Source organism: Geotrypetes seraphini, chromosome 9 (genome assembly GCF_902459505.1).
Source record: "Geotrypetes seraphini chromosome 9, aGeoSer1.1, whole genome shotgun sequence".
Classification (NCBI taxonomy): Eukaryota; Metazoa; Chordata; class Amphibia; order Gymnophiona; family Dermophiidae; genus Geotrypetes; species Geotrypetes seraphini.
The window spans coordinates 79,393,697-79,406,864 of record NC_047092.1 but is presented as its reverse complement, the minus strand read 5'-3'; the positions used below and the strand labels follow the sequence as shown (position 1 = coordinate 79,406,864).

The 13,168-nt window shown below is 41.0% G+C and overlaps 1 protein-coding gene across 2 annotated transcripts in view; it reads right to left on the bottom strand.

Annotated features, from left to right (window-relative positions):
• Positions 1-2,148: 2,148 nt before the first annotated feature.
• IRAK3 (interleukin 1 receptor associated kinase 3) overlaps positions 2,149-13,168 on the bottom strand; it is a 55,872-nt gene continuing 44,852 nt past the window's right edge. For both annotated transcript variants that reach the window (XM_033959634.1, XM_033959635.1), the window contains exon 4: positions 2,149-2,526. In XM_033959634.1, coding sequence (XP_033815525.1) covers positions 2,218-2,526 — 309 coding nt within the window. In that variant the 3' untranslated portion in view covers positions 2,149-2,217. The remainder of the gene's footprint in view (positions 2,527-13,168) is intronic.

The window sequence follows — 13,168 nt, the reverse complement described above, 5'->3', positions numbered from 1 at the left end:
ATTATACATTTCACTTATACATTCTGCATTGCACTATACATTGTGAGAGTGGGATATGATCCCAAAGGTTTTAGTAATTCTACAGTAACTGGCCAATCTTCTTAGTATGACTGCAACAATCTTGATCACTTCCCTGCCCCTCTCACCCCCTTCCGTTTCTATTCCCACTCCTTATAAAAAGATGGGATATAGGATTTTAGTTGGAATGTTGTCATTCCAAATTTCAGTTCAAAATGAATTACCGAGATACATATGTTAATTGTTGCAATTTTCTGGGTCTTGCTGTGTCTGGGTAGGTAGAACAGGTGTTTCAGCCATCATGCTGTGTCTTTCTTCGGGGTATGCTTTGAGGGTTTGCAGTTTTGTTTTTATATACAAAATGCAGTATATAAGCAACACAGTAAGAAAATTGTGGTATGGACAAATATGGCCCATGTTTCGGTCACAAAAGACCTTCTTCTGGGGTCTGTTTCTTGCTACCCTGCATTTTTATTAGCTTGGCAACATTATTTTGCACACGGTATATTGTTTTGCTCATTTGCATTTCATTCTTTGTGGTCAATATCAACAACGGACCCCAGAAGAAGGTCTTTTGTGACCAAAACATGGGCGGTGTTGGGTCCATGCCACAATTTTCTTACTGTGTTGCTTATGTACTGCATTTTATATACTACAATTGGTTGAATAAAAGACTGTATCAAGATCATTGGTTCCACAGTTGTTCTCCTTGGGTTTACAAACTCCATCACCTATATGTATAAGCAGCAAAGTCACATCTTATACATGTATGAATGCTGTGCTATTTACATATACAAAGCCCCTAGGGCTCCTTTTACAAAGCCGCGTTACCGGTTTAACGCATTAGCGTGCGCTAAACTGCTGGACGCACTAGCCGCTACCGCCTCCTCTTGAGCAGGCAGTAGTTTTTTGGCTAGCTAATGCAGCTTTGTAAAAGGAGCCCTTAGTGACAGCACTTTTTTTTGTTTTTTGGGGGGTATTCTTTTTTTTATAAAATTATTCTAATGGTGTGCATAGCATCAAATATATGTGCTTCTTTGACAGTGTTGTAGGTATTTTATAAAATCTTTTAATTTCTCATTTTATAGTTGAATTTGATATTTATTGTTGTGCTACCTCATTTCTATCCTTTGGTTTCTGCTATATCTAGATTTGTTTGTATTCTTTAGTTAAGTGGAAGGAAAAGGGATTGGGACTTGTATACCGCCATTTTGTTGTTTTACAACCACACTCAAAGCGGTTTACATACAGGCACTTCTAGCATTTTCCCTATCTGTCCCGGGCTTACAATCTATTTAATTCATGACGTACTATAATTTTGATTCTGTAATTGAATATAATTAGATATAATTGAAAGGTGGTATATCAAAACAAGCAAATAAAATATAAAAGGTTCTGTGTTTTCTAAGCCTTGTATAAAATGCCATTTTCTACATGACTACATAAGGTACTCTTAAAATACAATGATATATAATTGTAAATGCATTTCATAAAATTGGTATGCCTGGTTACCTTTTCCTACCACAATATACTGTCATGATGAGTAACTTTAGAATCCCATCATGGCTGATGGTTGCTCTTCAACAGTTCATCCCAAAGTAACAGTTTACCTGTTGGTAGAGGCCCACAACTTCGTGCTGACAGAAACTGACCTACTAAATCAAAACTTTTCAAGCATCTATTCTAAGCCCAGGTGCATCTGGTAAGGCCTGTAAACTGTTTCCATAAACATTGCCATGATTGTCAAAGATGAAGAGTTTCTATTGTTTCAGTATATTGATAGCTCTGCTGAATGGCAGTACACATATATCCTGTATGTATTCAAGGAATGTTGTTCAAAGAAAGCACTATGTTAAACATAACATAGCTGCTTTTGCAAACTGATTCAGAACAATAGGTACTTATCACAAAACAGTAGGTTACAAAAATAATTTGACAGGTTAAAAAAAATCCTTACATTTATAAACAATCTATTTAAATACAATATAATCTGTCAAATATTTGCAAAAAAACCACTTCTTTATTTTATTTGTACTGCATTTTTAAGTAAGCTTTCTCTGAATTAGTGGATTGCATCCTTCTAATAATCATTTCCTTCAACTTCTGAGGAATTGATGAAACATGGCAGAGTTACATCTCATGAAAAATAAGCAGCAGCCAAAGGACTAACAGTACTTTTTTTTTGCAAGTAAGCAATATTTATCTTTTATCCTGTCCTGCAGGAGACACTTTAATGCCATAGCCTGTACTTTGACTTCCTACTGTCCTAGGAGTTCCCAAGAATGTGACTTCAGACTGGCTGCATTCACAAGGATGTTTTGGCACTTTTTCATCTGTGTTGAATCTGTTAGGCAAACTGAGAGCAAAATCCTGACTTTCATCATTTTCTACAGGAACACTCTGAACATGGTAAAAATAAGGAAGAGGAGGATTGTAGGACCTAAGTGACCTTGGCAAATCTTCAGAGAAGCAGCAGACTTGTGATGTAGATTCTAGGGTTTCCAATACCTAATGAAGAATAGAAATTATATCACATGATGTGTCTCATTCATATATAGTACAATAGAAAACACCATGGCCTGGATTTAATCCATGTAAGGAAAAAGCTTTGAGGGAACAGGCCCTATGTTTTTAATACATTTAATATACAGTATTTCTTTTTATACATTCTTATTTTCATTTCAGTATATGAATAAAATTATATCAGGTGGAAAAGTACAAAAGAACAATATTTAGGGCTAGATGCACTAAAGATACCAACTTGATCGCTGTTGGCCGATTCTCTGGCTGATTCTCCAGCAGCGATCAATGCACTATCAAGTTTGCATGCAAACACAACCGATCAATCGCTCAGTGAGCAATTGACATATGTGCGAAACCCTAACAGCAGTGATAGGGGAAGTATTAGGACTAATGAAACAGTGGATGACTGAATTCAAATTAAAACTAAATTCAGAAAAAAACTAAGTTCTTTGCGGCCTCTCCACGCCTATATGATACTGATACACCTTTGAAATTAAACAATCACAGCTACCCTGTTCAAACAATTATAAAGATACTGGGTGTAATATTGGATCAGGGTTTAACTATGAAGAACCAGGTGGATTACTTGGTTAGAAAAAGATTTTTCAACCTTTGGAAATTGCGATCTATTAGAGCCTATTTTGATGTAGAATCATTTAGAACTCTCTTATGCTCAGTCAGCTCAATTATTGTAATATTGCTTGTCTAGGAATACCTCAGAGAAATATGCAACTGCAGATGGTTCAGAATGCGACTGTTAGTCCAATTTTTGGGCTGAAGTATGATCATATAACGTCATTTTACCGGAAGTTGCACTGGCTACCAGTGGAGGCACGTGGAAAGTTTAAATTTGGTTGTTTCTGTTTCAAAGTTCTGTTCAGACTTTCTCCCAAATATTTGATTGACCTCTTTACTTTTGCAAATAAGAAAAGCAGGAGAAGTTCGCACCTAAACTTTGTTTTTCCGCCTGTTAAAGGTTGCAAACTTTAAAAACATCATCAGCAACTTTTGTCATATCAGGCAGCATTATGGGGCAAGGATTTGGAAAATCTAATTGTGTCTTCGAGTTCTTATGCAAAATTTAGAAGAAACCTAAAGACATACTTGTTTCTTAAATATCTGGGTAATTAATTTCCACCAACTCTTACTGTACTTCCCTTTTAATTTTTGTAAACTGGTATATAAGCTTAAGGTTTAGTTTAGTTTAGTTAGTTTATCATACTTTAACAATTCATTCTGATAGTTTTATTTTTTAAGTTACAGATCTATTCAGTTGTATACACTATTATAATCTTTTGTTAATCACATAGAACTTCATGGTCCTGCGGTATAAAAGCTGACTGTTACATTATGCTATCACTGCTGTTAGGGCTTCTTTTTTTAATGGCACAGATGTTGTGTGTGTGTTGGCTTGACTAATTGGCTTGACCAATCAGGGCCTTATGCTTCTCCCTCTGTATCCTGGATGCCTAAGGCCTGTTTAACTCAGACGCCTATGGCCCTACCCTTTGGGAGGGGCCTTAGGAGTCTGAACCAATCAGGGCCTTTGGCTCCTCCCCGTGCATCACATGATACACCGGGGAGGGGAAGGATCATCATTTAGACAGGTGTGCCCGAAGTAGGAGCCTGAAAGCGGGCTTCCTGCTATCAACATTTTAAAAAGGTACGGGGCAAGTTTGGAGGGGGGAGGTGGCATCCGGTTGCAGAAGGAAGTGGGCATCACTCCTGCCATTTATTTTGGATTGGGGAGAGGAGCATTCAATGGCAGGAGGGAGTAGGCATTCCTTCTGCCATTTTGGGAGGGTTCAGGGGGGCAGTGGCTCCTGCTGGGGTGCCTGAGTGGGGGGGGGGGGCATGGCACGGGGGTATTCTGCATGGAAGGAGGGATTGGACATCCCTCCTGCCATTTGTTTTGGGTTCAGGGGGACAGTGGCTCAGGGGTGCCTGGCTTGGGGGGGACCCGCGTTTGTTGGGGATCATTGGGGAGGGCCGTCATTGGCAGTGGGGGGACTTTTCTTCTTTCTTTTTTTTATGGGACAGATATTTGGTGACATTGAAAAAAAATGAAAAAAACCAGGCCGACAGGTCTAGACAAGTCAGTTTTTATGTTCGCTAAAACCTCAATTTGGGGGGGGGGGGGGGAAATAGCCAAGCAATGTTAATGCATCAATCGCTTGGCTATTTTGCATGATGTTTTAGCTAATTTGCATGGTTAGATCAGAAAATGGGCGATCAAAGGGGAAACATGCGGTGGGCCATTTTGTGCATCAGGTCGGTAACAGCAATCATTGTTAAAGCTGTGAAAACAGGTTTAGCGATGATTACTGACTTTAGTGCATCTAGCCCTTACTAAGCTGTAGCATAGGCTTCATGCAGGTTTCAATATGCATTAAATATTTAGGTGTTAAGATGGGTATAAAAAAACAGGAATGTCAGGCTAGCAATGGCCAAAGAAAACTTTATTGGGAAACAATTTCCATAATTAGCAACTGGTACCATTTGGACCCAACAATGAGTATTAAAAATAATCCTTTTTTTAATCTATCTCCTATTTTTTTATTTGAGTTTTTTTTCTTTTAGGTGATTGGTATCACTTTTTAAAAAAAAATAATTTATAATTTATAGGTTAAAACTATCTGGCAGCTCATTGGAGTTAGTTATTTACAATACCCTTTTCAGCATAAAGATAAAACTTTTCAATAATTTTTATTAAAATTATAAGAAATTATTTCACAGCCCATAATTGTGCATATATTATTATCCACCTTGGTTGTTCTTCTATCCTTATGTTAATATGCATTACCATGTGCATATTTCTGAAAATCTGGCAGATAAGAAAAATGAGATTAGGTTCTTACCTTGCTAATATCTTTTCTAGTAGATAGATGTGTCATACTGGACAGTAAGGAATTCTCTCCATGCTCAAAAGCCATGCAGAAGGAATCCACTCCAGGTTTTCAACTCCTCCTCTTTCTACTGAGGGCTTTGCTGCCTCCTTCAGTTTGTTCCAAAGCAAGCAATAATAGCCTTATATAAATACACATAAGAAGAAGGGCTATGGAGAGACTCCACAAAATACAGTGCTGTTATGCTCTGAAAGTGTGTCCGTTATCTCCTTTGCTTTTTGATATTGTACTGGAACCCTTGTTACTGGCTATTCAGCAGGCAAGGGAGATACAGAGTATTCCTTATACAGGTCGGGAATACAAGGTCTCTGCTTATGCAGATGACATATTGCTTCATTTGAGGAATCCTGAAACTACCATTCCGTATTTACTGGATCTGATTGATAGATTTGGAAAATTCTCTGGTTACAAAATTAACTGGAGCAAATCAGAGGTTCTTCCACTAAATGTATATTGTACAAAAGGATTATTTGATACATTCCTCTTTCTTTGGAAGGAAGAGGGTATAAAATTTTTTGGTATTTGGATAAAAAATACCCTAGCAGAAACTATGAAAGTAAATGAAAAATCTTTATTGCTGACAGTGGCATACCAAGGGGAGGGAGCAGGGGGGGCGGTCCATCCCAAGTGCATGCCTTAAGGGGGTGCACAACCGGCCATCCTCCCTATTCTGCCGCTGCTGCTTTACTTAACCAGCAGCAGTGGCAGTAAACTGTAAACTGCATCCGGTGGTTGTTCAGCTTCTAGCTGGCTCCCCTGCTCAAAGTTGCGGGAGTCGGAAGCGTTCCCTCTGACATCACAACGTCAGAGAGAAGGCTTCTGACGCAGCTGCAGATTGCGTGAGGTGTAGACGCCCGCGGCTTTGAGCAGGGGAACCGGCCAGAAATGCTGGGCAGGGAAGAGAAATGTTGTTGCTGCACAGGGAAGGGGGGGGAGGCATAGAAATGTTGCTGCTGCACAGGGAAGGGGGGAGGGTAGAAATGCTGCACAGACAAGGGGGGGAGAAATGCTGCACAGGCAAGGGGGGGAGAAATGCTGCTGCATAGGGAAGGGGGGGAGAAATGCCTCACAGGCAAGGAGGAGGGAAATGCTGCTGCAAGGGAAGGGGGGAGAGAAATGCTGCTGCAGCACCCAATTGGGGGGAAACGGAAGGAGGGAGAAGGAAGACAAGAAAGAGGAACCAGAGATGCCAAGTCCATGGGAGGGAGGGAAAGGAAAAAAGGAAGGGAGATTCCAGACCATGGAGAAGGAGGAAGAGATGCCATGGCATGGGGGGAGGGAAGGGAAGGAGATAGAGATACCAGACTATGGTGTGGAGTGGGAAGGAAGGAAGGAGAGGAGAAGAGAAAAAGAGAGATGCCAAAGCATAGGGGAGGGGGTGGAGACAGAAAAATGGAGAGGAGGTGAAGCTGAAATGAATCATGTGCAAAGGAGAGAAGGGACACAAGATATACAGTTTATTGAAGGGACATAAAAAGAGGCAAGATGCCATATGGAAGAGAGAGAGGGTGGACAGTAGATGGAAGGGGTAGAGAGAGTGTGGACAGTAGATGGAAGGGAGAGGGCAGAAGGGTGGAAGGGGCAAAGAGAGGGCAGATGTTGCATAGAAGGGAGAGAGGACAAACGCAAAGAAGATGATTAAAGCAGAAACTACAAAAGGTAGAAATATTTTTTTGTTGCTTTACTTAGAATCAAATAGTATTATAACTGTATTGATAAAATTTTATAAATAGGAAATGGAAAAAGGCAATTTTTTGGACTAAATCCTTTTCCTCAGGTCAGGATAGGATACCATAACAGCAGTATACTGTTCTGTTCTGAAGAAAGATTTGGCCTCTGAAAGCTAATTGAAAAATGGATTAGTCCAATAAATGCGCCAGTGCCTTCCCACCCAACATCAACTCACGGGACCACCAGTTCAGTAAAATAGCTAAGTAGCCAAGTAGGGAAGGTGGGAGGGTTATAGGAATATCTACCTGCAGCCTCGGTGACAGGAACTCCAAGTCTGTTTGGATCAAATGATGGGAACAGTTGGGTTGAAGTTCTTTGAGGTTTGGTGCAATCCACATAACATGCAAAAAGCTCATTTGCAGTCTAATGTGTGGAGTGCTGCTTCACCAGGGTGAAAATGTGGTCTTGAAAAGAAGACAGGAAAAACTATAAATGTCAAGGGAGATTAAATCATGGATCGCATAATATTTGCGGGACTTGTCAATGGTGTCCGTATGCCATAGTAGGTGAAAGTTGGATCCATCCTTGCACAGGCAAGATATACCAATCCAAAGACAGAACTGATTGTAGATCGTCTAAAGTAAATTTATGTTATACAGTGTCCTTGCCCCAAGATCATACTGTTAGATCCATTAAAACTAGACTTACAGAACCTAAATCCAGGGTTCATATTCAAAATAAGATGACCCCTTTAGTCCGTCACTGGAAATTACTGAAGCATACGATCCAGGACTTAAAAGGAGAGTGATAGACTCTGTAAAAATTGGGAGGGAGGGAGGAAATTACAAACAGACATTAAATTTAAAAGAGTTGCGCTGGATGTTTGAATTGAATAGTATGTAACCCAACGGTTTGAATGAGACGAGTGACTGGATGGTATTGGCTGAATAAATCTTTTCCCTTCAATATCGAGTCTTGGTTCCTGCCTGTATGTTTGGTTCTGCTATGGTTGACGTCAAAGGGGGTGTATATCAGGTTTGCAAGAAACGCCACAGCTATCTTGGACTTTGAGATGGTCGCTGGATAAGCAGGGTGATAGATCTCATGTTGTTGGTAAGATTTTAGATATTTATTGTGGTGGGAAGAGTATTAAGCCGTTTATTCCCTTGAGTGAGTTTTTTAATTTGATGTTTGTTGTAGTTGCGGCACTTACCCCGTCCTGATGAAAAGCCGAAACCCGTTGGTGGGGAGCAGTACAACAACATGTTAAGCTAAGTGCTAACATATAAGTACTTTGGGAATATAGGAAATGATACAAACTAAAATAAAAGTAAAGATGAAGTTAATTGGAATTGAGTAAAAAAAATAAGAATAAGAAAAACATGAATTAATCTATGAAATATAAAAAGCATGTTATACAAATAGTAATTCACAAGACTAGGTGGAATCAGTGACGAGTGCTGCCACGCTGATCTATGCTAGTCAGGGTGGCGATTTGAGAATCCCCAGAGTGATTTATTTTAAAATACAAGCCACTGCAACTTGATATCTACATGGTAAAGTTGAAGAGACAGTTTGGAGCCCTTGAAAAGCCAGTCATCCAGGTAAGGGAATATAGAGAAACTGCAAGAGCGGAGAATTGTGGTTACTACTACTAGGCATTTTGTGAACGCTCTAGGTGCAGAAGCTAGTCCAAATAAAGTAATTTGCATTGAAAGTGGTGTATTCTCACTCTGAAGTGAAGATATTTCATGTGTACTGGGAGAATGGGCATATATTTGTAAATTTATTTGAGATCTAGAGAGCAGAGCCTATTGTTCTTCTTCAAAAGCAGTAACAGGATTACCAGGGAGACCACATGTAACTTCTCCTTCACTAGGTATTTGTTGAGAGCATGGAAGTCCAGAATTGGATGGAGACCTCCAGTTTTTTAGTATGAAGAAATACTTTGAGTAGAGCACTCTGCCCTTCTCCTGCAAAGGTACATATTCAATGGCATTTAGCTGGAGAGGGCTGAGAGCTCATGCTGGAGGAGGGTGGTCTGATGGGAGTTGAAAAAAGACTTTCTTGGAGGGTGGTTGGGAACTCTCTTTTGTAGATGAAGGGTGTAACCCTGTTTCATCACTTGTAAGACCCAGTGGTCTGATGTTATAAGAGTCCATCGATGATTACAGTGTGTGAGGTGACCTCCTATGGAGAGAAATTGAGGAATCGGTTGCATTAAACTGGCTAAGCTCTCTTTGAGGAAGTCAATAAGATTGTTGAGACTTCTGCTGCATTTGAGGTTGAGACTTAAGTTCTTTTTTGTCTCTGGTGTCTGTGTGGAGGAACTCTGGAAGGTGTTGATGGTGGTAATACCTTCTTTTGAGGTAATAGGAGGATCACTTTGGATTGTAAAATCTCTTAGTGGTCCGAGGTTTAGATGACTTTGTAGATAAGGTTGTCATTGAGTTTTCATACCTCTTTATCTTTTGGGTGGCCTCTTCAATCTTGTCCCCAAATAGTGGTATATTGGCTAGTCTTTCCTGGACATTCGCATCCAAATCCAATACCTGTAACCACGAATGTCTTCTCATTGCAATAGAAATTGCTGATGCTCGTGAGATTACATCAAAGGCTTCAAACACAGAGCAAGCCATGTATTTCCTGGTTTCTAAGAAATCATTGGAGATGTGTTGGAAAGCATTCAACTGATCATCAGGAATATATTGTATGTAGTTTTTCAACAAGAGACTTCATATAAAAAGTCATATAGAAGTTGTAACTGCGGATTCTGCTGGTTAGCATAGTGTTTTGGTAGAGTCGCTGACCAAATTTATCTAGGGTTTTGCCCTCTCTTCCTGGAGGTATGCTGGCATATGTCTTAGAACCACAAGCCTTCATCAGTGCTGACTCTACAAGAAGGAATTGATGTTGTAGCTGGGGCTTATCAAACCCTGGTCAAAATTGTACCCTTTAAAGCAGGGGTGCCCACACTTTTTGGACTTGCGAGATACTTTTAAAATGGCCAAGTCAAAATGATCTACCAACAAAAAAATTAAAAAAAAAAACACAAAGCACACTGTACGCAGAGAAAATTTATATTCCGGATGTTTTTCAAAGAGGTCAAGGCAGATGACTTTATGCAATGTCACCTCAGTAACAACTATACAAAAATAGACAAATTTTCACTAAACCGCAATAGCGGTTTTTAGCGTAGGGAGCTGCGTTGAATGCCCCGCATTGCTCTCAACACTCATAGGCTCCTTGCGCTAAAAAACGCTATTGCAGTTTAGTAAAAGGGGGCAATAGTGCAAAAAATAGACAGCAGATATAAATTCTCATAACAGACACATTTTGATCACTAAATTGAAAATAAAATACTTTTTCCTACTTTGTTGTCTGATGATTTCATGAGTCTCTGGTTGCACTTTCTTTTTCTGACTGTGCTTCCTCTCCTCCAGACCTCATTCTCTCCCCCAGCTTTTTCTTCCTCTCTCCTTGCCCCCCTCCCCTTTCTTTCTGTCTGTCTTTATTTCTGTCTCCCTGCCCCAATTTTTTTCTGTTTTTCTCTCTCCATGCCCCCTTTCTTTCTGTCTCCCTGTCCCCCCTTTTCTGTTTCCCTTTTCTTTCTGTCTCCCTGTCCCCCCTTTCTTTCTGTCTCCCTGTCCCCCCTTTCTTTCTGTTTCCCTTCTTTCTTTCTGTCTCACTGCCCCCCCCCATTTCTTTCTTTGTCTTTATTTTTCCCTGCCCTCCCCCAAGCCACCACCGCCGCTATTGGGGAACAAGCTCAGAAGCTACTGCCGCCGAGTTGTGAGCTCTCCCTACTTCCCGACGAAGAAGCGCCGGGCCGACCAGCCTTCCTCCCGACATCAATTCTGACGTGGGAGAGGAAATTCTGGGCCAGCCAGGCAGCAATTGGCTGGCCCGGAACTTCCTCTCCGATGTCAGAATTGACGTTGTTGGGGGGGGGGGGGAGGCTGGTCAGCCTGGCACTTCTGTTTACGGCATCGTGAAGCAGGTACAACTCCACTGGCTTCCTGTAATCTCCAGGGTCCACTTTAAATGTGCCTGCTTAACCTTCAAGATACTACACGGCATCCTCCCTCCTTTTATTCCATTATCCTGGAATTCCTCAAATCCAAATTCCACTAGATCCGCCCATAAACTAAAATTATCCTTCCCCTCTTTAAAAGGCATATCCCATGTTGGTAAACTAGGGTCTTCCCTCCTCTTCAGAATCACGGAGCTCTGGAATAATCTTACCTCTCCCCACTTCGTAACTTGAGCTATTCCGTAAGCATCTGAAAACTTGGCTATTCTCTAAAATGTAACTTTCCTTTCCCTCTCTGGTACACTAAGCCCTCTAAACCTCGCTTCATACTTATTTCTATAATTCCATTGGAGTTCCGTTCTTTCCCAATTCCTGTAAACCGTGCCGAGCTCCACGTTGTGGAGAAGATACGGTATATAAACCCAAGGTTTAGTTTAGTTTAGTGATCGACCTTTTGGGCACCCCTGCTATAAACAATATCCAACTTGTGTGGAGTTATAGGTACTAGAAGAAGTGCTTCCCAGTTTTTAAACATAGCATCGAGATTGTGAAAAGGAAGCTTAAGACAATCTTTTGGGCACTCTTTATAATATAGGGCATTAAAGAGTTCTGTCCTTGGCTCAGAGTCTGACTTCATATTTATGGGAAGAGCCTGCCCCATCTGTCTGATAAATTTCATGAACGACAGGCTCTCAGGCGGTGACCTTCTCCATAGGGAGGTGGAGATGGATCTGAAGGAATTCCATATGATTCCTCTGCAGAAAGGTCTAGGTTGTCAGAGGCAGAATAATTAGATAAATCTGAGTCATAATCCTTGATGTCCTGTCTCGGTGAAGAAGAGTGTCAAGAAGGACATTGAGATCAAGGTAAGTAATTCTGGGCATGTCGAGAATGATGCTGAGGATGGTCTTGAGAGTGTCAAGCTTGACATCAAGGAGGTCATGTGAGCATCAAGTCTGACAGTGAGGAGAGTATTATTGAAAACACTGGGTAAGGCGTTGAGAACGAGAAGTTCTGTGGTGGTGTTGACAAGTCTTAAGTAACCTCTGGTGGAGTTGACAAGCCTTAAGTAATCTCTTTTGAAGCTTGGAACAGCGTGGGCAGGAATCAAGGCACTGTTCAAGACCAAGGCACTAGATATACCAGTTGTGTGGGTCGGTCACCAAGGTGGACCTGTTGCACTGAGTGCATCGCTTGAAGCCACTAGAAGGCTTGGACATCGAGGGAAAAATAGCTGATGCAAAATTGAAGGACTCGATTGTTCTGGGAGGTCGAGTAAAAGCAAAGCTGAAAAAGGTTTGATGCTCCCAGCCTACAAAAAGGCTGAAATGAGTCTGAATGCCCAAAAAATGAAAAATCGGTAAAAATACAAGAAATTTTGTCATAAAGGAGAAATGAAAATAATGAAGAAATCAAGCAAAGAGGACTGGGAAGGCACTATAAAAAGTAGTTTGATGCACTGAATCAAAAGACACAGGTTCTCAGCTCCACGGAAAACTACTAACTGATGGGTGGGAAGGCACCGGCGCATGCTTGTCCTAGGACTATGTAAGGTTCACTTCTCCTGATGAAGGCACACTTGCCGAAACACAGTTGTGTCAAGAGATACGAGACAGACTTTTCATGGCCAGTTCCCACAAAATCATCATAACTCCGATCCTAAAAGACTTCAAAGGAGCAACACACCAACCATCCAACTACAGACCCATAGCCTCAATCCCACTTTATGCCAACCTAATGGAAGGCCTCGTAGCGATAGCCCTAAACGTATACCTAGAAAACCACAACTTACTCCACCCCACACAGTCTAGCTTCAGAACCAACTACAGCACTGAGACCCTGATAGGAACACTCATGGACATGGCGAGACAACACCTCAGCACAGGCAAGAAAATGCTGATCATACAATTAGACCTCTCTGCAGCCTTTGATCTAGTAGACCATGACATCCTCTTACAAACTCTAGACTCAATAGGAATTACAGGAAAGGTACTAACATAGTTTAAAGGATTCCTAC